This window comes from Phocoena phocoena, chromosome 1 (genome assembly GCF_963924675.1).
Source record: "Phocoena phocoena chromosome 1, mPhoPho1.1, whole genome shotgun sequence".
NCBI classification, from domain to species: domain Eukaryota; kingdom Metazoa; phylum Chordata; class Mammalia; order Artiodactyla; family Phocoenidae; genus Phocoena; species Phocoena phocoena.
Genome location: NC_089219.1, coordinates 135,462,188 through 135,487,082, shown reverse-complemented (window position 1 = coordinate 135,487,082; position 24,895 = coordinate 135,462,188). Strand labels below are relative to the sequence as shown.

General features: G+C 40.1%; 1 protein-coding gene across 4 annotated transcripts in view; it reads left to right on the top strand.

Annotated features, from left to right (window-relative positions):
• Positions 1-353: 353 nt before the first annotated feature.
• Positions 354-24,895, top strand: part of ABL2 (ABL proto-oncogene 2, non-receptor tyrosine kinase) — a 96,087-nt gene continuing 71,545 nt past the window's right edge. For 3 of the 4 annotated variants that reach the window (XM_065873083.1, XM_065873080.1, XM_065873081.1), the window contains exon 1: positions 552-708. In XM_065873083.1, coding sequence (XP_065729155.1) covers positions 552-708 — 157 coding nt within the window. Of the gene's footprint in view, positions 709-24,895 lie in introns of all 4 variants that reach the window. The other variant, XM_065873078.1, reaches the window with a different exon arrangement.

Genomic DNA, 24,895 nt, shown 5'->3' with positions numbered 1-24,895 from the left:
AAGGCGGATTCGGATGTGGGAGGCCGAGGTGCCGCGAACGAACCGAAGGGCCGAAAGACCTGAAGCAGCGGTAGGCGTGCCAGTGAGGTTGCTACGGGGGCTGCGGGGGACGGGGGCGAACCCACCCTCCGAGGAGAAGGGGGCGCGCGGACTAGCCGGGACCGGGGCGGGGCGGGGCGGGGCGGGGCCGCCGGGAAGCCCTCCCTCCGAGTAGCGGAGGTGACTGGTCGGGTGGGGGGCGGGAGACGCTCTGTCCCACGCTCTCCCAGTGCTCGGTGGTTTAAAGATGGCGGCGGCGGCGGCGGCGGCGGCAGCGTTAAGGGCGCGGAGCCGCGGAATGGGGAGGGAAAAGGAGAATCTGTGAAGCGTCGAGAGGCAGCGCGGCGGCTGCTGTGAGGAGTCGGGTGGGGAGACGCCGGTGGCCGGACCGCTCAGGGCCGGGGCCTCGAGTGGGAAGGAGAGGCCGGAGCAAGCGCCTGGAGCCCGAGGCCGGAGCCGAGGAGGAATGTGACCACGGGTCGGCGGGGGCGCGGGAGTACGCAAGTGCAGGGATGGGGCAGCAGGTGGGCCGCGTCGGGGAGGCTCCGGGGCTTCAGCAGTCGCAACCCCGCGGGATCCGGGGCAGCAGCGCAGCCAGGCCCTCCAGCCGCAGGCGGGACCTGGCGGGGCGCACCGCAGAGGCCGGCTTCAATATCTTCACCCAGCACGGTGAGTGTGTCCGGGAGCCGGCGTGAGGGCGTGGGGAAGGCCGGAGGTGGGGTTGGGGCGGGGTGGGAGGCAGACAGGCAGCTCTAGGGGGTCGAGGGGTGGAGGGGTGCCCAAGAGTGGGGGCGGAATCTGCTGCCATCTGGGCCAGTCACGGTAGGCGAGTCATACCCCTCCCCCCTCCTGTCTCCAGCCTGGCTGGCAGCTCCCGGGGGCGAAGGAGGAAAGAGAAGTGGTCTTAGGGACCTTGGATGGACTGTCTTCTGCACTGGGACGCGACTGTGGGGCTCGGGGAAGACGGTGGATAGTGTCCTCAGGGGAGAGAAGGGTGAAGGGAGGTGTGAGTTCAGTCCAGGTGTTAGTAGAAATCGGTCGTTAGCGAAGGGAGCATGAGTTGTGCCTCGAGGGATTGGGAAATAGGAACTGAATCTCAGTAGGTAGTGGCCTTTGAAGTATATACGTATAAATCAGGCAATGAGTAGTGTCAGGATAGTGAACAGTGTCCTGAAATACCCTTCTACGGGAAAGATAAGGGTAGTATCTTAGCACTTTGAATTTCTTTTTTTTTTTCAAACTGGAAATGAAGGGCTTTGCCAAACCATCCTCTGTTCTGCTCTTTTGAGTAGGACACATTTCTGAGATGGCTGGCAGGGGTTAGAGGTTGGTGGGCATCATTAGGACTTTGGATACAAACAAGAGTTTTTCTTCCTACCAGGTGTGCATATATATATATATACACACACACACACACACACACACACATATACATATTTACATCCTCTATATGGTCTGGAACCTATTACTTTGTCCTCATTATCAAGGTATTTTTAAAACAGTTGTCTCCAGACTCGTGATCACGTACTCCAAGAATTTATGTATCTTTATTACTGTACTAATGGGTAACTTAGAAATGTACACAGAAACAGAATTTAAGAAAGGATGAGATGAAAAAATAAATATAACAAGAGTTCTAATAAATTTTTTCCAGCAGCCCAGTGGATCCTTTTGCATTTCCTCTGAGCTGCATCCACACCACTTTTGAGGCCACTTGTGTAGAGGAAGGGAGAATGGAGAAGGGGGGATAAAACTAAAAGTAACCTTCATGGAGTTGAGATACTCTAAGACCTGAGAGAGGCTGAAGAGATAGATGTGACTTCTGTGTAAAGGACTGGCTAGTTGAGGTTGGATGAGAGGTAGCAAACTGGACTTTCACTGAAGAGGCATATGGAAAATAATAAAAGATAAAAGAAGGTATTCTGTACTGTGTAGTGTAGGGAAGACGAGGAAGGAAAAGAAGTGTGAACTGTTCCTCAGAAATGGAGTTTTGGAGGAAGTTAAGACAAATGATAGTATGCAGAGAAAGAGGTGAACCTTAGAAGCTGTGACTGCTAGGTGAGTTGTATCAGAGTTCTGGGTTTGGACTTTGTGAACAACCTGAGTTTCCTAATGGAAGAGGTATAGGTGATTTGGGCCATTCAGGAGTTACGTGTCTACTCTAAAAGATGTGAGTGAGCTTCTCTTCCAGGTATATAAACATTTTATGAAGGTGCCATATAAGTTAGTCTGTATTGAAATCAGTTCCAGAAACATAGGAGCAAAGAATGGGTAAATAGGTTTCAGGGAAGAAATGATCCAAGTAGCTTTGCTTTGTGGGACGTGTTAGTTACGTATTAAACTTGGCCCAGTAATGGTGATCCTCTTCCTCTAGCATCTATTCAGGATGTAAGATTTTCTGAGAAGGAGGAGGTCATGAAGAATGGAATAGGACGAGATTTTGAAGGATGAATAGGATTTGCATCTGTGGAGCAAGAAAAAGAGGGCAGGCTGTGCAGGAGAAACAAGTGTGAACAATTGAAATGAACGTAATTTGTTGATGGAATAGTGAGGAGACACATCTGTCATGAGTTAAGCAACTCCTCTAGGAGTGAATCCTAGAGCAAAAATTGAAAGAATCAAGTTCTGGTCTTGGCTCCACCTGGCTGGGTGATTTAGTCACTTAACATTTTTGGGTTTCTTTATCTGTTAAATGTTGGATTGGATGATCTCTAAGGTACCATCTGACTCTTAAGATGTTATGATTCTACTGATAATTGAGAAGCAGTGGGAAGAAAACTTTGGGTTATTGAAAATGTGGCAGAGGAGTTTATATCCATTTACCTGATTGGTTAGTTTATAGGCTATGTAGAAAAAGCCAAGTGTGAGGTGCTGAAAGCCTTGGCCTTGAGCGGAGGCAGTGGCAACAGGTGGGGTGAGTTTGAGGGATATTTCATGCATTCAACAAAGAAAAGTTTTTTGAGCACCTATTATGTACTGGGCCCTGGGGATGTTGCTGTGAGTATAACAAGGTCCCTGTCCTTGTGGAACTTAAGGATTTTATGATTTGGTTTAGAGGATGAAAGAAGAAAGGACGACTTTGGAATACTTAGGCATTCTGCCTGGATTTGAAACCTGGCTTGACTGCTTATTATCTTTGTGACCCTGGACAAGTTATTTAACCTTTTTGTGCCTTGGATTCTTCATTTGTAAAATGGGGATAATAAGAATTCCTGGTAATAATAGTACCTAGATTAATGAGTTAATATGTACAAGGCACTTAGGATAGTGCCTGGCATGTAGTAAGGGCTAAATATGTGTTGGCCCCGGCCATTACTACTACAACAACTACTACAATTAAAAATAGGGATGAGTCAAAGATAATAAGTTTTGAAATTGGCTGTATTGACAAGTTTGGAAGTTAGAAGCTGATTGAAAGGATGGGAATAGGGTAAGTTTGTTGCCAAAGACTAGTATGTAAAGAATAGAATTGGCAAATAATATAGGAAACAAAGGTTAAGTGAGTACTGTTTTTAGACAGATGGGTGTTTATAAACTTCTATAGCTCAGAGTTTCTCAACCTTGGCAGTTATTGCCATTTTGGGGTGGGTCTGTTGTGGGTCTCTTTGTTGTGGGGGTCTGTCCTATACTTTGTAAGATGTTTAGCAGCATCCTTGGCCTCTGCTCACTAGATGCCAGTAGCACCCCTTTCTGGCAAACTACCTCACCACCACCCCCCACCAGTTGTAACAACCATAAATGTTTTCAGACATTGCTAGATTGCCCCTAGATGAGAACCACTGCTTAGAAACACATGATAAATTCTGGTTTGAATGAATAAATTCAATTAGATTCAAAAGCTTCTCAGTGGACCTGTTGTTTGACATTTACACAAAAAACCTGGCAACTAGTGTACAAGTCACTGTCTTGAGTTTCAGTATTGAGGTATTAGCACATAATTTCATATACGAAAGTTAGGTTTGACTGTTGAGTTTACATGTAGGTTTAAATATAGATTAAATATTGTATGTAGTCAGTAAAAATGTATGTGCGTTACAGAAGTGGGTTTATCAGAGTCCGTGATTTTTCTTCTGTAGATAAAAGAAATGGTGTTTTCTCATTGAAAATGGGAATATTTTTTTATTAATATGTAAGTTGTTATAATAATTTGCTTTGCCAAAAATGCCTTTTGTGAATGTGATTTAGAAGGAATAAAAATAATTGGGCTGTTTTTTGGTATGAAAGAGGTGAGTGCTGTGTGATTTTTCTGAAATCTGCTATTGAACCTTTTTGGTGAGCTGATGTTTTGTGACTAGTAATCTAGGGTTGAATACCTCCTTGTCTTTTTAATATCTGACATACATTACAACAGTTGAGTGATTTCACTTCAACTTCTTTCTCTCACTCATTTGCTGTAAATGCTATTAAAAATTAACCTTAAATTGTGAAGTTTTGAGTAATAAAACTTTTCCCTTAAACTCATCAGTTTAAGTGGTCTGATTTCTTTATTTAGGATTTGTAGTTCATGTTTTAGTCTTTGCAGAATGAAAGATGTCGGCACCACAGGTTGAAAATGATACTGTAGAAAAGAACAGGAAGGCCGTTGCAAGGGAATTTTAATTATGGTGACCTAGTATAGTGGCTACTGATTCTTATGAGAACCAGACTTTTAAAAAGAAATCAGCTGTTAGGTTTTTGTTAACCTCCAAATCTGTGTAAGTTACAGGTATCTGGGTGTGTCTGTATTTTTAGAAAAGTGACAAAATAATTTGTGGTACAGATTCTTTTATCACAGCCCAATTGACAGTAAGGTCCCAGGTAAATTTTGAAGTCTGAAGTTTCTCCTTAAGGGTCTTGCTTTAAAAAGAAAAACGAGCATCTTTTCCCCTTGCAATTACTATACTATATCATTTTTTTTTCTCTTTACTCTCTCTGTCAAAATCAGTAATGATGACATTTGTATAGTTTTTTTTTTTGAGTTTATGAACACCTTTTATGTCCTTTATCTTATTTGATCTTTACAATTACAGTTGGCCCTTGAACAACATGGGTTTGAACTTTCAGGGTCCACTTACAGGCAGATTTTTTTCAATAAATATGTACTATAGTTTTATCGCAGTTGGTTGAATCCAGGGATGCCAAACCTGGATATGGAGGACCACCTGTAAAGTTATAAGAGGATTTTCGACTTCGTGGATCGTCGGTGCCCCAACCTCCGAGTTGTTCAAGGGTCAGCTGTACTCTGAAATAGGTGGGGACAGATGCTAATCTTCCCATCTTATAGATGAAGAGTTAAGAGAATTAAGTGACTTCCCAAGGGCATACAGCTGTTAAGTTATGGGCCTGAAAACTCAAGCCTTTGTCTCCAAATCTTGCCATAGTGTAGAGATTTAGAGAACATGGGTTTTATTTTATTTTATTTTTTAAAATGCATTAAAAAATATTTTTATTTGGTTGCATTGGGTCTTAGTTGCGGCAGGCAGGCTCCTTAGTTGTGGCATGTGAACTCTCAGTTGTGGCATGCGTGTGGGATCTAGTTCCCTGACCAAGGATCAAACCCAGGGCCCCTGCACTGGGAGTGTGGAGTCTTAACCACTGTGCCACCAGGGAAGTCCCAAGAAAATGGGTTTTAAAATTAGATAGAATTGGGTTCAGATCCTGCCTTGTGTCTGACATTAGTAAGTGGTTTACAACTCCAACCTCAGCAGGTTGTTGAATTAAATGATAAAATTTTGTAAGGCTCTAAGTGCTCAGTAAATGTAGTTTTGTTGTTGTCATTGTTACTTACCTCAAGATGGTTGTCAAGATTACATCAGTCTAATGTGAAAATGTTTTGTAAACTAACTCAAACACTGCTGTTGTCATCACGATAGCATGCTAAAGTGTAGAATTGTCTTAGCATTTATATATATATATATATATAAAATTAATTAATTTTTGGCTGCATTGGGTCTTCCTTTCTGTGCATGGGCTTTCTCTAGTTGCGGTGAGCAGGGGCTACTCTTCATTGCGGTGTGCAGGCTTTTCACTGCGGTGGCTTCTCTTGTGGAGCACAGGCTCTAGGCGCGTGGGCTTCGGTAGTTGTGGCACACGGGTTCAGTAGTTGTGACTCGTGGGCTCTCGAGCACAGGCTCAGTAGTTGTGGCACACGGGCTTAGTTGCTCCGCGGCATGTGGGAGCCCTTCCTGGACCAGGGCTCGAACCCATATCCCCTGCATTTGCAGGCAGATTCTTAACCACTGTGCCACCTGGGAAGTCCAGCATTTATATTTTAAGTCTCTGTTTTGTTTAAGTCTCTATTTTTCTCTCAAGTGACTCTTGATTATTAAAGGACTTTCAGAAAGCAGCAAAAAGGTAGGGAAATTTTGGGGATCTGAAATCACCTTAGACCTGCCTTCCTTGAGGGTAAATGTTATCTTCTTAGGATTATTTGTCTTATGGGTCTTTCTTACCCTTTTATACTGTTGTTTTTCTTCCTTCACAGAAGTTGAACTAGAAACACAGGCCAAGGCACATGTAAAGTTTAGGTTGAGACCTCATTCTAAGCTGGCACATTTGTTTGCTAGTTAATATTTAATGATTTTTTATATTGTAATCTCCTTCGTCTGACATCCTTTAAGAACTTTTTGTGCCTCCTTGTATTATTTTTACCTCTGGTTATAAAGTTTCTTGTTAAAAGCATTTTTTTTTTTTTTCGCGGTAGACGGGCCTCTCACTGTTAAGGCCTTTCCTGTTGCGGAGCGCAGGCTCAGCGGCCATGGCTCACGGGCCCAGCCGCTCTGCGGCATGTGGGATCTTCCCGGACCGGGGCACAAACCCGTGTCCCCTGCATCAGCAGGCGACTCAACCACTGTGCCACCAGGGAAGCTAAAAGCATGTTTTAGTAGAACTTTTATATTCTTAATTTTGTGAGTCAATTTGGGCTTTTTCTCATATACTATGTGTATAAGATTTCAAAATACGTAATGTTAACCTCATCAATCTTAACAGATTTCTTCTGGAATAGATAAATTTGGAGTGTCACTGTAGATACTTCACCAGATCATATAGAACGATTTTCAAATTTTAGTGTGGAGACCCAGATTGTTGGGTCCCATCCCCAGAGTTTATTATTTAGGTCTGAGGTGGGATTTGAGAATTTGCATTTTTGATAAGTTTTCATGTGTTGCTGAAGGCTGCTGGTTGGGGCCACACTTTGAGAACTGTTGGTAATGTGAGATTAAGAAGAGTGGTGGATCAAAAGTAATTCAAAGATTGTCAGTTGTCAGAAAACATAATGTATTAACTCTTCTACTTAAAACTGGTTCAGAAGTCCATTTGTTGCAAGTCTAGTGTCCACATGCAGGTGTCCACTGTCTTATGCCACTTTTTTTGCGGCAGGAAGAGATGCTTTGGCTTCAGCTTTTTTTTCTTAAATCTCTAAAAGTTCATATGTAGAAGGTCTGTTGAGAGGTGCACTTTTGAAAGAATCTTGTGTCAGGAAAAGGGAGTTAAGACACACAGAGTTCTGCTGACAGACTTAGAGTGGGCCTTAGTCCCTGGAAGAAGCTGTGAAGAAATAATTGCCACTTATTGAGTGCTGTGTGCCAGGCATGTTCTGAGTACTTAATTGCAGGGTTTTTTTCACTTAAACCCCATAAAACCTTGCTTGCTCAAATTGAAAAAGATAAGAGACCAAAGAAATTGGGATACCTATTTGTGATTCTGTAGTTATGTGTGATGATGCCTAGTTTCCTTTTGGAGTTTGTGTATATGTACATATGTATATGTATGTGTGTGTATATAGGAAGATTTTTAGTGTTTTTTTTTTTTTTTACCCTATCTCTCTTGAGACCAATGATGAGGGTTTCAGAATGGTAGACCAGGGTTAGATCTATATACTTACTCTGTGGCTATGGATTGAGACTTAGATATTATGGCCTAACAAATGGAGCAGTAGGCGCTCACAGTGCAGTTTGAAATCTCATGGTAATGTTGAACTATTGGCTTAACCTCTAGACTTAGTATTACTAATATTTCTTATTTAAAGACTTTATATCCCCCACTCCCTCTTGATAGATTACAACTCTCCTTTTCTCCTTGTATTGGAATCTATGTAGCCACTTAAAGTGATCTATTTAGTTTATTAATATGCAACTTATAAAGACATTTCTTTTTCCTTTTTAAGTAGTATGATAGAATTAAAAAAAAACTAGTTTAACACTCTAGAGTATTTTCTATGTTTCTTTATTCAGTTATTTTACAGTAATTGCCTGTGTTAATATCTCAGAATTTTTAGGTATAATTTAAAATTGCTGTCCAAAAGAATGATGTTGCTTAAGTAGATATTGATGAACACTCTCATGAAACAGTTAATAAACTAGTCTTGTGTGTCGGTGAGTGGGGAAGTGTGATGTTTTCTATAATAACTGTTGGTTACTAATCTCTGCCTTTTTGGGTTGAGGGCATAATTTCAGTATGTAAATTTGTGATCATTGTACTAATTAGAATGATTTCTCAGTTCTTTTCTTTTTTTTAAATAAATAAATTTATCTATTTATTTATTTTTGGCTGCATTGCGTCTTCGTTGCTGTGCACGGGCTTTCTCTCATTGCAGCGAGCGGGGGTTACTCTTCGTTGCTGTGCGCGGGCTTCTCATTGCGGTGGCTTCTCTTGTTGTGGAGCACGGGCTGTAGCGCATGAGCTTCGGTAGTTGTGGCTCACGGGCTGTAGGGCACAGGCTCAGTTGTTGTGGTGCACGGGCTTAGTTGCTCCGCGGCACGTGGGATCTTCCCGGACCAGGGATCAAACCGTGTCCCCTGCACTGGCAGGCGGATTCTTAACCACTGTGCCACCAGGGAAGTCCCAGGTCAATTATTTTCAATTGAACTCTCACTCAAATAAATGCACAGATAAATGCACATTAACTATAATACTGTGACAGATTTTATTTTGGTTGCTTAAAAAAATGAGACCTATATTGAGCTTCTTCTCTGTCTTTGCTTTGTTCTGTAAATGCGCTGAGTCTATGGTGGTGGTACTGCAGGCTCCTCTGTAGTGAACTCTGCCAGTATTGGCTTTTGATCCAGCAGAACACAAAGCTCAGCAGGCCCAGGCAATTTATATTCCCTGGTTTGCTTTTCCAAGGAGAGGGAGGGTTTAGAAAACCTTTCACTTGATGTGGTCAAGGTCAAAGAAAATTTTCTGTGGCTTAATATAATATACAATATGTACATATACAGTTTTGTTAACATGTTCCTTTCTATATGCTAATTCCAGCAAGTTAAAATAACAATACTGAGTTAGTACTAAAGATTGCCAGTTAGCATTTTGTGGTTCCAGATAATTACTAAGAAAGCTTGGTAATTTTCTTAGGAAAACTTAAAAATTTTCCTAAGACTAGCAGTACTAACAGACGTAATTCATATCACCGATCTTTTTCTTATAGGAAAGAAGCGTTGACACTTGAAGGTTTTTGTTATAGTAGCTTTCTTTTATTAATGTTGAAATTTGCATTTTTTAATTGTGTGAAAATATATAAAGGTATCTAAATGTAAAAAAAATAAATCAATACAGAAGCATGTAGATTAGACATGAAAGTCCTCTTTGATGTTCCGACCCATGATCCATATTCTCTTGTTAGAGGAAACTACTGTTCATGGTTTGATACGTTATCTTCCCAGAACTTTTTATGTATTTATATTTATGTGAGGGCACATATTAATACTTCTCTTGCCATTTCATAAATGCAAGTAAATGCATTTACAGTATGAATTTTTTTCTCTCAGATTTGTTCTTTGCGTTTAATATGTCTGGAAGACCTTTCTGTGCCAGGATGTGTACATTTCTCATTCTTTTCAATAGCTTTATAGTGTTCTGTGCTCTTGATATATATTTTAACCATTTTGTTTGGATGTTAACCATTTTCTTATTGACGAATATTTACAAGATTGTTAAAGATCTCCTGTTTTCCTCATATTTTTCTTATTACCAGCTTGAACCTTTCTGAAATTTATATATACATGTTTGAGGTTGGAACCAACTTAATGTTTTTCCATTGTATTAGTAATTGAATAGTTCATCAATTTCCACTGCTTTGAAGAGCTGTATTTCTTATGTATTCTCAAATGTCCACAGATCTTTTAAAAACTCTTTCCATTGTTCCATTCATCTTTATTTCTTCCTGCACATTGTTAACATATTTTAATTATGGTAACTATATTATGAGCTTAAAGTATATATGTTTACCTGGGTAGCTCCCTGTTATTGTGTTACTTTTCAAAGTGATGGACACTTAGGTTGTGTCCTATCTTGGCTATTGTGAATAATGCTTAGTGAACGTGGGAACGCAGATATTCCTTCAAGATGCTGTTTTCATTTCCTTTGAGTATAAACCCAGAAGTCGGATCACTGTTCATATGGTAGTTCTAATTTTAGTTTTTTAAATTATTATTATTATTTTTTTGCGGTACGCAGGCCTCTCACTGCTGTGGCCTCTCCTGTTGCGGAGCACAGGCTCCGGACGCACAGGCTTAGCGGCCATGGCTCACGGGCCCAGCCGCTCCGCGGCATGTGGGATCTTCCAGGACTGGGGCACGAACCCGTGTCCCCTGCATCGGCAGGCGGACTCTCAACCACTGTGCCACCAGGGAAGCCCTATTTTTAGTTTTTTGAAGAAAGTCCATACTGTTTTCTGTGGTGGCTGCACCAGTTTACATTCCCACCTACAGTGCAGAAGGGCTCCCTTTTCTCCACACCCTTGCCTGCCAACCCTATCTTTTTTTTTTTTTAAATGATAGTCATTATAACCAGCATGGAGTGATACCTCTTTGTAGTTTTGATTTGCATTTCCCTTGTGGTTAGTGATGTTGAGCACCTTTTCATGTACCTGTTGGTCATTTGTATGTCTTCTTTGGAAAAATGTCTATTCAGATTCTCTGCCCATTTTTAACTTATTTTTCTTTTTGTCTGTCTTTAATTTTTGGCCACACCGCGCCGCTTGCGGGATCTTAGTTCCCTGACCAGGGATTGAACTGGCACCCTCAGCAGTGAAAGCACGAAGTTCTAACCATTGGACTGCCAGGGAATTCCCTGCCCATTTTTTTTTTTTTTTTTTTTTTTGCGGTACGCGGGCCTCTCACTGCTGTGGCCTCTCCTGTTGCGGAGCACAGGCTCCGGACGCGCAGGCTCAGCGGCCATGGCTCACGGGCCCAGCTGCTCCGCGGCATGTGGGATCTTCCCGGACTGGGGCACGAACCCTTGTCTCCTGCAGCGGCAGGCGGACTCTCAACCACTGCGCCACCAGGGAAACCCCCTGCCCATGTTTTAACTGAATTGTTTTTGTGTTATTGAGTTGTATAAAATTCTTCCTCTTAAAGCTTAAGAGCTTGGTAGGTAGATGTTTGAGGAGTCTGTCTTAAATGATTATTTCTCAGTCTTTATATCGTATACCAACTGTCTTTGGTTTTTGGTTGTCCTTCTAGTTCAGGAAATTTTGACTCTTTCCCTGGTTTCCACATTATTACCTTTTCTATTTCCTCTGTTGTCCTTATATTTATAGATTAGTTCTCATTGATCTTTTTTCTATACCTCACCATTGGTTTCTTACTATTATAAAGTTTCATGAGATTTATTTTTGATTTACTTGTGTTGAACTATTACTCTGCTGTAGTCGATTCTTCTATCTTAGCAGTTTTCTGTGGGTAATGTGTGTGAGTAGGACTCTTAGTTACAGGTAGGAGAGACCAACTCCATATTATGTAATACCTAGAAAATTTATATGGAGGTAGTGGAGGCTCAAGAACAGGAATGCAGCTAGGCTGGCCCAAAAACAGGACGTGAAAGGCTGCTAAAAACTCAAGAAATATTTATTTTCTGTCTCTTGTTTTGACTTCTGTTTGCTCACTTTATTCTTCTCTCTTAGACATTCAATTCATACCATACTTGCCTTTTTTTTTTTTTTTTTTTTTTTGGTAATCTCTTCTCTGACCAAAAGGATGGTCTATATTAAACTTTAATTTCTTAGTCTCAGTTCCAGATTCCCAGGAGAGTAGCTGTGATTGGTGGTCAGATCACCTCCATAATATTGACATTTTGGGTTGAATGGTTCTTCGTGTGGGTTATCCTGTACATTGTAGGGTGTTTAGCAGGATTGTTGGCCCCTGTCAACTAAATGCCAGTAGCGCTCACATTCTAAGTGTAACAACCAAAAAATGTCTCTAGATATTGCCAAAATCCCCTTGGAGATAAAATCACCCCTGGTTGAGGACCACTGATCTTTAATGTATGTAGCTGCTCTGGGCCTACCACTGTGTGAGATTGATGTTTCAGGAGAGTCTTTGCGAGCTAGGCAGGTACTCAAAATGCTGTAATTATTTTCTGTTTTTTTGTAGCAACTATAAATTAGCACTGTATTTGAAATTACAGTGTAATTTGAAAATACAGTGTATTTGAAATTAGCAACTATAAATGAAAAAAAATTTCATTATTTTTAGGTGTTCCTTTTTAAAATAATTTTTTCTTATTTAAAGTATTTGACATTAACATGTTTCTTATTAAAATATTCAACTAGAGGGACTTCCCTGGTGGCACAGTGGTTAAGAATCTGCCTGCCAGTGCAGGGGACATGGGTTTGATGCCTGGTCCGGGACGATCCCACATGCCGCGGAGCAACTAAGCCCATGCGCCACAACTACTAAGCCTGCGCTCTAGAGCCCGAGAGCCACAACTACTGAGCCCATGCTCCACAATTACTGAAGCCCGTGCATCTAGAGCCCGTGCTCTGCAGCAAGAGAAGCCACTGCAATGAGAAGCCCGTGCACCTCAATGAATATTAACCCCAGCTTGACGCAACTAGAGAAAGCCCACGCGCAGCAATGAAGACCCAATGCAGCCAAAAATAAATAAATTTTAAAAATAAATAAATAAAAAAATAAAATCTTCAACTGGAGTTGTAGTGCTTACCATTTTTGGCCATTTCCCTGAATCTCTAAATTTTTCGATCTGCTACAGGTTTATATTTTTTTTCCTTTAGGGTGAGTGTATGTATATATGACGGTGTTGGTTGTTTTAAGATAAAATTTATGACTTTGGTAGCCAGACAGACAGAGGTATAAAAATTTAGAACTGGAGTAGACCTCAGAAATTATGTATTCTGGGACTTCACTGGTGGGCCACTGGTTAAGACTTCACCTTCCAATGCAGGGGGTGCTGGTTGCATCCCTGGTCAGGGAGCTGAGATCCCACATGCCTCGTGGCCAAAAAACCAAAACATGAAACAGGACCAATATTATAACAAATTCAATAAAGACTTTAAAAATGGTCCACATCAAAAAAGAAATTATATATTCTGATACACTTTTTTCTTTTTTTTGGCTGTGCTGCGCAGCTTGCCGGATCTTAGTTCCCTGACCAGGGTTTGAACCCTAGGTGCTTGGCAGTGAAAGCGCAGAGTCCTAAGCACTGGACTGCCAGGGAATTCCCAGTATTCTGGTACCCTTGATTTACAGATGAATAAACTAATGCTTAGGCAGATGAAACAAGTTGATCATGGACCCATAGCTTAGTAGTAGAGCACAGAAAGATTAGAGTCTAACTTTTATTATTTTTCTAGGTTTAGTTTCTAGTTACCTTTGGCGCCCATTTTTTGTTTTTGGTAGTATTACTTATGTAGTAATACTTATTCAGCATTTATATGTTAGTCTACTTCAGGTGTTATCTCATTTAGTCCTTGGCAAATAAATGATGAAAACGGTCTCACAATAAGACATGTCTAACTCTAAACGTTTTGCTCTTAACCATTGTGCTTTAGCAGTATAATAGCATTGGGAAAGGATTGGTTGCTGTGTCCTGGACACTTTATTCTACCCTATCACTTAATCCTCAACACAACCCCAGAAGCTATATATATTTCCTGGTTTTACAGATGAAGATGTTTAGCTAAGAGAGAGTAAGTCTCCTACCTTAAGGCCACATAACTAGTAGGAAGCAGAGCTTGACTTAAGTTTTGTGGTTTTCCCAAGTTTGTGCTGCACCTAGGGGGCGATTTTCTGCACTGATGCTCCACTGTCTTCCCAAAGCTTTCATGGTAATAAAATAGAAGGAAAAATACAATATAACATATACAATTCACTTTATTAAGGATTAGTAAGTATTACCATTTTATTTTGAGACTAGCCTTCATGTACTTGTTTTGTGCCTTCTTCGATATTTTTTATTTTATTTATTCTTTTTGCCACGCCGTGCGGCATGTGGGATCTTAGTTCCCTGACCAGGGATCAAACCCCCACCCCCTGCATTGGGAGTATGGGGGTCTTAGTCACTGGACCACCAGGGAAATCCCCTTAGATATTTTTTAGAATTGAATTTAAAAGAAATACTAATAAAAGATAGCTAGATAATTACTATTAACAGGAAAATATTTCCTTAAAAAGCTATATTTAAGAGATTACTGATCTACCAGGAATGACTTTGTGTTTGTTACCTAATCTTGATGTAAACAGATTTTTCACACTTGCAGTTCTTGAAGCTTTTGGGTTTTCTAGTTGAGTGCTTTCAATTATAACATCAGTCAGTGTGCCATTTATAAGCATGCTGTTAATAGCTATGGACTCTGGTATTAGACTATGTGGGTTTAGATCCTGGATTAAATTTATGATTTAGCATACCAATATCTTGACATAGGTAAAAAATAAATAACTTGCATGGGAATACATAATTTCGAAGGTCTCTTAGGGTTCTGAATTTTTTATATGTTTCTGTTTCCTCATCTGTAAAATAGTCATGCTAATAGTACCTGCCTCATACAGCTGTGAGAATTAAATAAATATTACATGTAAAATTCCCAGAGGGTGCGTGCTGAATGGTAAGTACTCAAAAAGTGATAGCTATTGTTTTTTTAAAGTTGCCTTTCTAACATGTTTATTGGTTAATGTACTTAACAATTACGGTAGCATTAAGGCTGAGATAATCTTGAGACCTTAATACAAGATAGTATGTTGTATTTAGGCTTCTGTCCCTTGGTTTAATTCCCAGATTTCAGTGCTTCTGGTTATATAGTTAAGTATAATGTATAGTTTTATTTTGGTACAGTTATCAGCATTCTGATTGGATATTTCTAGCACTTCACTTAGGTAGATCACAGTCTTTCTCTATCACAAAGGGTACTTTTCTCTCTCACAAAGGTATCATCCTGAAATACCTTTCCATTCATATGAATAGAAAAGTTAGTTGTAGGGGCCTTAAGAAAAAGGTGGGGAGGGGAATGGTGAACCAGTGGAGCTAACTCCAGTGGAAGTGTGTGTTGTATGTGTGTACACTGGAGATCATGACACTCCATCGGTAGGAGTCGTGGTGTGTCTGGGCCTCATGGAAACTGGAGCTAGTAAGCCATTAGAAATTAACACTGCATACTCCATCTTTCTCTTTTAGGGGCTGCAAGGTTTTTGCATAGTTTTTGCTCTCTATATCTGTTCAGTTTTCCTTTCTTCCAGCTGGCTTTCTCAGTTTCAGCTTGTAGTACATGGAGTGTAATGGCTGCTCAGCTTCTTTATCATGATAATTCTCAATGTATTCTTTTGGCATTTATCCCTGCTGCTAAATGGCTCAGTCTTTTTCTCTTGTAAAATTTAAATCATTTATTTATTTATTGAATGCTCAGTACCTTTGCATAGTTAAAAAATCAAATGGTATAGGGACTTCCCTGGTGGCACAGTGGTTAAGAATCCACCTGCCGATGCAGGGGACATGGGTTTGATCCCTGGTCCAGGAAGATCCTATATGCTGTGGAGCAGCAAAGCCCGTGCACCACAACTGCTGAGCCTGTACTCTAGAGCCTGCAAGCCACAACTACTGAGCCTGTGTGCCACAACTACTGAAGCCTGCACACCTAGAGCCCGTGCTCTGCAACAAGAGAAGCCACTGCAACGAGAAGCCCGTGCACCACAACAAAGAGTAGCCCCCAATCGCCACAACTAGAGAAAGCCTGCGTGCAGCAATGAAGACCCAGTGCAGCCAAAAATAAATAAGTTAATTAAAAAAGAAAAATTTCTTAAAAAAAAAAATCATATGGTACAGAAGTGTTTCTGCCATCCCCTTTCCCTGGCCACTCACATTTTGGCAATCCAAATCACCAGTTTCTTATGTATACTTCCAGATAGGTGTGTGTGTATATATATACACACATATATATACATATATATATACACATAACATACATATATGCATGTGTATATGCATGTGTATCCCCCCAGGCTTTTTTTTGAGAACAATGGAAGCATATATACTGTTTTGCACCTCCCTTTTTTTTTTTTTTTCACTTAATTTATATTGGAGATTCTTTCATGTTAATAAGTAAAGAACTTGCTTTTCTTTTTGTTAATGCATGACATTTCATTGTATGGATGAATTATATAATTTGGTTGTTTCAAACAGTGCTGTAGTGAAAAATCTTATGTATCATTTGAAACATGTGCTAGGTATAGCTGTAGAATAAATGCCTTGAATTGGAATTGCTGACAGAAAGGATATAGGGATTTCAAAATAGCCACTTATTGAATAAACTATGTTTATTCACCTTTTTGTATAGTAAAATCCTGTGTGCATTTGATTCTGTTTCTGGATTTTCTGTTCTTTCTGTTGATTTGCCTAATTATGTGCCAGTATCACACTGTTTTAGTGTATTTTTATATTGTGTGGTATAAATAAGAATATATAGACTTTTGTGCTAAAGAATGGTGGTTAAGAATATATAGACTTTTGTGCTAAACTGCCTTGCTTTAAATCTTCACTTCCTTAGCTGTGTGATCTTGGGCAAGTTACTTAACATCCCTATAATTCAGTGTCCTTATTTGTAAAATAGAGATGATAATACCTATCTAATAAGGTTGTTATTAGGAGTAAATGAGTAAATTTATAAAGTGCTTAGAAATAGTGTTTGACATGTAATTAGTGCTTTATAGGTATAAGCTCTTTGTTGTTGCTGCCATCCCGTAGGACTAGTTCATTTCTCTTTATTTTCAGAATATTCCTGGCTATGCCTGCTTGCTTATTTTTTTATATTAACTTCAGAATCAGTTGGTTTGTCTAGTTAGATTAGGTTATAGGTTGGTAACAACAGCTCCCCACCCCAGTCTTAGTGCATTAACACATCAAAAGTTTGTCACTCACACTACCTGTTCAGTAGATCAGTGTGTGTTGGAGGGGAGGGGGTCTTGGCAGAGGTGGGAGAGGGATTCTGCCTATCTTTTCTCACCCAGAAACCCAGGCTGTTAGTCTTATACCGTCATTCTATGCTGGCGGTTGCGTTGCAGAGGGAAAGAGAGAATGGTGAATCAAGTACTAGTGGAAACTTTAAAAACCAGAAGAGGTGCTTGGCATCACATCATGTCAAGGGGATGGGGAAGGTGCCGTTTTGTTATGAGCCTGGGAGGGCAGCTAGAAATATTTGATTGAGAGCAGTAATGACTACCTTAAGTTTGTTCTGCTGGTTGCTAAATATTGGGTCATTCTTTGTGTTGTATGCAACACACTAACCCCCTGCCTTAGAGAGAAGACCCACATTTCTATCTAGTAACTGTGTTGAGCTCAAACTCTAGAATCTCTGAGTCTCAGATTCAGAGGAGGTTCCTTTAGGCCCAGAGAGCTGTGAATGAAACAGATGTTATCAGCTGGACTATTAGAAGAGCATCCTATTAGTCTCAGGTTCCTTGGTGGTTGTGGGAGGAGAGATATGAAAGGAACTTCCACTTTCAACTCTACATATGTCTATATTATTTGAAAAACAATTTTTTTTCCAGTTAGCAGGTGTCGTGTAAAGAGAAATATCTTAAGACAACCTACCACAAAAGAATCCTCTTATCTCCTATTTACACTAAATTAATGTACAATAAGTGGCACAGTCAGAGCTGGACTGTAATGTAAGACTTACTTCAGCCCACTGTGCTTTCCATTATACCAAGCTGCCTCTCTTAATGCATGAGCTTCTGTGTTATAGCTTTCTTTTTTTTAAAGACTATCTTAATGTTTTATTTATTTATTTATTTTCTTATATTGTTTGGCTGCATCAGGTCTTAGTTGCAGCATGCGGGATCTTCCATTGCGTGCGGGTTTCTCTCTAGTTGTGGCCTGCGGGTTTTCTCTCTTTAGTTGTGGTGCATGGGCTCCAGAGCGTGTGGGCTCTATAGTTTTGCGGCATGTGGGCTCTCTCGTGGAGGCGCAGGAGCTCAGTAGTTGTGGCGCGGCATGTGGGATCTTAGTTTCCCGACTAGGGATCGAACCCGTGTCCTCTGCATTGGAAGGCAGATTCTCAACCACTGCACCACCAGAGAAGTCCCTAGCTTTCTAACAATAATATAAATGTTTTTTTTTGTTATTTGCAATGAATATAGAAAGAGAAAAAGCAGTTTACTTTGAGGAGGATAATTTTGGGGAAAATAATAGAAGTGAAGAATGGTCTAAGGTCTAAGGAGGACCTCAATGAGAGGATAGTCTGTACTAATAGGGAGGGTGATGGTGCATGTTAACTGACTTCTAACTTGAAGATATTTCCTGGAGTATTTTGTTTTATTTATTTTTGATCACTGAGTTTTGAGGGGACAGCTTACAAAGCTAACAGAAGAATGGCCGGCCAAGTGTGAAATGTTTGTTTTTTGTATTATTTGTACAAGTATAAAATGTTTATTACACAGATCTTGCTTCATCTTTAGAAAAAGGGGGAAAAAATCCATATATTTACTACTCGTTTCTTTCATTTCTTTAAGGGGAAAGGAAAAGAATTAATTTTTTCTTATTACAAAAGTGGTATATTTCATTATAAAAAAAGAACATAAGCAAAAAGTAAAACAAACCCCAAACCCATCTTCCTGTTTGGGGACAACAATCATTAAAGTTCTCGTGTGTAATCTTTTAAACCCTCTTTTCATAGTTTGTGTTGTTAATCAAAAAGTATATAAAACATACATGCAATTTTTGTTAACAGTCTTTTTTTCACTTCATATATTTTGAGACTTTGTAAATCTTAAAGAAGAAAGGGGTTTTTTCTTTTTGGTCCTCTTAGAACTTCTTTTGCATTTATTCTTCCTCACATTATTTAACACCCATACTTTTGTCTTACACTTTTGTTATTCCTGTTTCCTTAGATAAGTTCTTCATTGAAGGCTTCTGTATTCTTCATTCTTCTGAGCTCATTATTAAGTTTATTTAAGGACAGGATACATTAATGGGACAGATTGTAGGGGAAAACAGCAGAAGACATTTCAGCAATTATTTCAATTATTCAATTATTTCACGGTACAGATCAGTCACTAATTCAGTCCAGCATTTGCTGATATAACCCCAAAACTAAGAAAGTACGACCTTGTATATGTATATTTAAAAACCTTTCCTTTTTTTTTTTTTTTTTTTTTTTTTTTTTGCGGTACGCTGGCCTCTCACTGTTGTGGCCTCTCCCGTTGCGGAGCACAGTCTCCGGACACGCAGACTCAGCGGCCATGGCTCACGGGCCCAGCCGCTCTGTGGCATGTGGGATCTTCCCGGACCGGGGCACGAACCCGTGTCCCCTGCATCGGCAGGCAGACTCTCAACCACTGCGCCACCAGGGAAGCCCAAAACCTTTCCTTTTTTTAAGTTGAAGTAAAATATTCCTATGATGTTAATTTTTTAACGTGACCCTTTGAACAGAGCATACTTAGTCTGAGGCATTAACTCAAAAATGTGGAGGAGGACAGCAGGGTTGTGTTCTATTCCTTTTAAAATGTCATGAGTTGTTTAACTTCTTTCAAGAAGAAGGAAGTGTGGGTTAACTGTCTAGTTTTTTTAAAATAAATTTTTTAATTTATTTTTGGCTGCATTGGGTCTTCGTTGCTGTGCACAGGCTTTCTCTAGTTGTGGCAAGCAGGGCCTACTCTTCATTGTGATATGTGGGCTTCTCATTGCAGTGGCCTCTTGTGTTATGGAGCACGGGCTCTAGGTGCGTGGACTTCTGTAGTTGTGGCAGGCGGGCTCAGTAGTTGTGGCTTACAGGCTGTAGAGCGCAGGCTCAGTAGTTGTGGCGCACAGTTAGTTGCTCCGCGGCATGTGGGATCTTCCTGGACCAGGGTTTGAACTCATGTCGCCTGCATTGGTAGGCGGATTCTTAACCACTGCGCCATCAGGGAAGTCCTACTGTCTAGTTTTTAGGTGGTGATTTATAAAAGGATAGCGCTCCAACAATGTGAACAGCTAATTTGTAAATGTACATATTAATTAGAAATGTGTAGAAATGTAATGGAAGTGAGGTCCGCATTTTTCCTTTTCCTTAAAGAAGCATTATAGTTATTGAGTCTGTTACAGTATAAATGATCAATATCTATTAAATTGCATCAAATGATTTTATCCCGGTGTGCTAAGATTAATTTTTTACTGTCTTTAAATCTTAAAAGGATTTTTTTCTCACAGGTATTCTCCTTAAGGTTAGATACAGAATTTAATCATAACATTGTGTATCTAGTGTATTTGTGGCTTGTAAAAGAGTTTTAAAAGTTGGGCATAAGCAGCTGATAAGTTATAAAAAACATATAAATCTCAGGAAAGGAAACTTTAGTTAAAATGACAGGAAATGGAGACACTTTTTTTTTTTTAATGTTTGGCTGTGTTGGGTCTTTGCTGCGCGCGGGCTTTCTGTAATTGTGGCAAGCGGGGGCTACTCTTCGTTGCGGTGTATGGGTTTCTCATTGTGGTGGCTTCTCTTGTTGCGGAGCACGGGCTCTAGGTGCACGGGCTTCAGTAGTTGTGGCATGCGGGCTCAGTAGTTGTGGCTCTCTGGCTGTAGAGCGCAGGCTCAGTAGTTGTGGCGCACGGGCTTAGTTGCTCCGCGGCATGTGGGATCTTCCTGGACCAGGGCTTGGACTCGTGTCCCCTGCATTGGCAGGCGGATTCTTAACCACTGCGCCACCAGTGAAGTCCCTGGAGACACATTTTGGATAGAAAACAGGGATCACCAAAAACAAAACAGCAGCAGTATGTTGTTTCCAAAGAGAACATCTCAGCGGTGCAGAAAAGACTGAACATAAGCAGGCTTGTGACCGATAATCCTTAGAACCCCCTGCTTACAAGGTTGGCCCTTGGCTGGTGTCTAGGAACTTTGATTTTGGGAGGGTTTCTACCATTCCCAGAACTGTGAAGAGTGGCTCACTGTGTCTGGACTGTTAGTACAAACAATGTGGTTTATGCTCAGCACCTACTTTCCTTCTGGGAGTCTGGAATTTTGCTACGTGGTAAGTGGAGGGTGCCTACGTGACCAGCCCCTAAGAAAAACCTTGGGTACCGAACCTGTAAGGAGCTTACCCTGTAAACAGCATTTTACACATGTTGCTAAAACTCATTGCTGGAGGAGTTAAGTGTGTCTTTTGTGACTCCCCTGGGAGAAATCTCTTGGAAGCTTGTACCTGATTTCCTGCAGACTTTTCCCTTTGCTGATTTTGCTTTGTATCTTTTAGCTTCAGTAAATCATTACTTAAGTACAACTGTGTGCTCAGTCGTCGTAGTGAATCATTGAACCTGGGAGTGATCTTGGGGGAGCCCCCCAACACAACAGTGGATCAGATAAAATTATAACTGGAATCTACCATGCTCATGGAAAAAGCCTCTACATGGAAGTATTCAATAGGTAGATGTCATTTTTTTGGTTTAAGTTACGTCTAAATAGGGTAGTAGATAGAATAAATGAAACTAAAAGTAGTTTTGGGGTCTATAGGAGAGGGAAGAAAGCTCTTAATCTGTGACTGAGAAACTTCTGTTCAAGGTTCTATTTTTGTGAAGCTGGATCTTGGTGTCAGGCTATCTGCTAAGGTTCTGTACTTTATAAAAATGTTATTCTAAAAGGAGAACTTGAGGCAACAAATGTGACTCAAAGCACTATGATGTAGAAAGTACAGGGGTTTTGGAGCTAGACAGATTTGGGTTAGAATTGTGGTTTATTAACTATGTGAATTGTTTGAACTTATTTCCTCATTATAAAATGAGGATAATACCTGCTGTATGGCTGGCTTGATTATTAAACAAGATAATGTAAAGCTTCTTCCACTGTCTTGCACAGAATTGTCTTAAAAATTGTTAGTATACTTTTTCTGCTCTTCAAGATATAGAGGGATTGGAGAAATTGAAAGGGGAAAAAGGAGAGAACGTGAAGCTTGTGTTTCTCTTCTCCTTATTGGTTTGATGTGAGGTTGGGTGTGAAGGTTAGTGAGGAGAGAAGAATCATTAAGTTTTAGAAAATGGAATTTTAAATTTATCTCCAAAATCACCCAGGGGAACTTTTCATAGTTTAAGAGCTAAGAATATCATTAAGTACAAAGTCAAGAAGGGGCTAGGGAAGGCATAGAAACTTGATGAATGTTTTTCTGTACCTTTATGGTGATGTTGTCATGAATTAGTTGACACCTGTGTGTTACCAGGTTTCAGTAACTGATTAAATACATCCAACCTCTATTCTCTCATGATGAATACTCCCAGGTAATGGACAATTTGGACTAATTTATAGGCATGATTTCCTATTAGAATTTTTAGAATCAGTGTTTAGAAATAGTGGCATCTTAAAACAGAATTTTATAATTCTGATGTATGTATGTGTTTTTGTTCTTTTTATAACTTTATTTTTTAAATTTATTTATTTATTTTTGGCTGTGTTGGGTCTTCGTTGCTGTGTGCGGGCTTTCTCTGGTTGTGGTGAGCAGGGGCTACTCTTTAGTTGTGGTGCGCAGGCTTCTTATTGTGGTGGCTTCTCTTGTTGTGGAGCACGGGCTCTAGGCGCCCGGGCTTCAGTAGTTGTGGCACATGGGCTCAGTAGTTGTGGCTCACGGGCTCTAGAGCGCAGGCTCAGTAGTTGTGGTGCACGGGCTTAGTTGCTCTGCGGCATGTGGGATCTTCCTGGACCAGGGCTCAAACCCTTGTCCCCTGTATTGACAGGCGGATTCTTAACCACTGTGCCACCAGGGAAGCCCTATAACTTTATTTTGAAAGTTAACATTATAGAACAGTTGCAATAAAAAATTAAGAACTCTTTTACTCTTTGCCTTGTTTTCCCAATTGTTAACATTTTGTTTTGTTTATTATGTTCCCTCCCTCTCTTTCTACCTTTTCCTCCTTTGCCTCCTCTGCTTAACCAGGAGTATGTATCAACATCACCTGTAGAATATTAAAAAGAAAAAAGTGTGTTCCTACTGAACCAAGCAGGTGCATTTACTAGGCTAAATCCCACAGCCTTGAAGTATATCTGCTTTAGTGTTCACTTTTCTCAGTATATTATTTTATTATCCCCTGGGTTCCATTATTGCTATTGAGAAGTTAGCTGTCATTATAATTATTCTTTTTTTTTTTTTTCATTATAATTATTCCTGGAGACAGTTTATCATTTCTTTTTGGTGGTTTTGTAAATCTTTTTGTCTTTAGTATTTAGCATTTTCACTACACAGTAACTACTAGGTATAGATTTCTTATTATTTATCCTGCTGGTAATTCTTTGTGCTTTTTTTTTTTTTTTTTTTTTTTTTTTTTGGCCTTGCTCCATAGGTTGAAGGATCTTAGTGCCCCAACCAGGGATTGAATCCTTGAGCCCTTGGCAGTCAAAGTGCCGAGTCCCAACCATCGGACAGCCAGGGAATTCCCTCTCTACTCTTTTCTTTTTCAACATTGTTTAGACATATGTTGGACCTTTTGTTCTATTCTCATGTTGCTTAACCTCTGTTCTGTATTTTCAGTTGTTGTATCACTGTGCTACATTTTGTGTATTTCTTCAGAGTGCTCTTTACCTGATCTAATCAGCTATTTAATCCATCAAACTTCTAATTTCAGTGATTATATTTTCCATTTCTGCAAGTTCTATTTGATCCTCTTTAAATTGTCTTTGTAAAAACTGTGGTAAAATACACATAATATAAAATTTACCATTTTAACAGTTTAAGTGTACACTTCAGTGGCATTAATTACATTCGCATTGTGTAACCATTGCCACTATCCATCTTCAGAGTTCTTTTCATCCTGCAAAACTGAAACTCTGTACCTATGAAACAATAACTCCTCATTTACCCTTCCTCCAGTCCCTGGCAACCACCATTCTACATTTTCTCTATGACTTGGGCTACTCTAAGTACTATAAGTGGAATCATACAATATTTGTCCTTTTGTGGTTAGCTTATTTCATTTAACATAATGTCCTTAAGGTTCATCCATGTTGTAGCATGTGTCAGATGATATTTCATTGTATGCATGTTCCACATTTTGTTTATCCGTTCATCTGTTAATGGACCACTTGGGTTGCCTCCACCTTTTGACTACTGTGAGTGATACTGCTATGAACGTCGGTGTACAAATATGTCTTCGAGACCCTGCTTTAATTTCTTGGGGGTATATATCCAGAAGTGGAATTGTTGGATTATATGGTAAATCTATATTTGAGGAAGTGCCATACTGTTTTCCATAGTGGCTGCATCACTTTATGTTCCCCCCAGTACTACACAGGGGTTCCAGTATTACCACATAGTCATCAACATTTATTATTATTATTGTTTTTTTTTGGTGGTAACCATCCTAATGGGTATGAGGTGGTTTATCATTGTGGTTTCAGTTTGCACTTACCTAGTGATTAGTTGAGCATCTAATTAGTTGAGCAAAAGATGTTGAGCATCTTTGCATGTGCTTATTGGCCATTTATATATCTTCTTTGGAGAAATGTCTATTCAAGTCTTTTGCCCAAAAATAAATCAGGTTTATTTTTTTGTTGTTGAGTTGTTGGTCTTTTTTTTTTTTTTTTGCGGTACGCAGGCCTCTCACTGTTGTGGCCTCTCCCATTGCGGAGCACAGGCTCCGGATGCGCAGACTCAGCAGCTATGGCTCACGGGCCCAGCCGCTCCGCGGCATGTGGGAT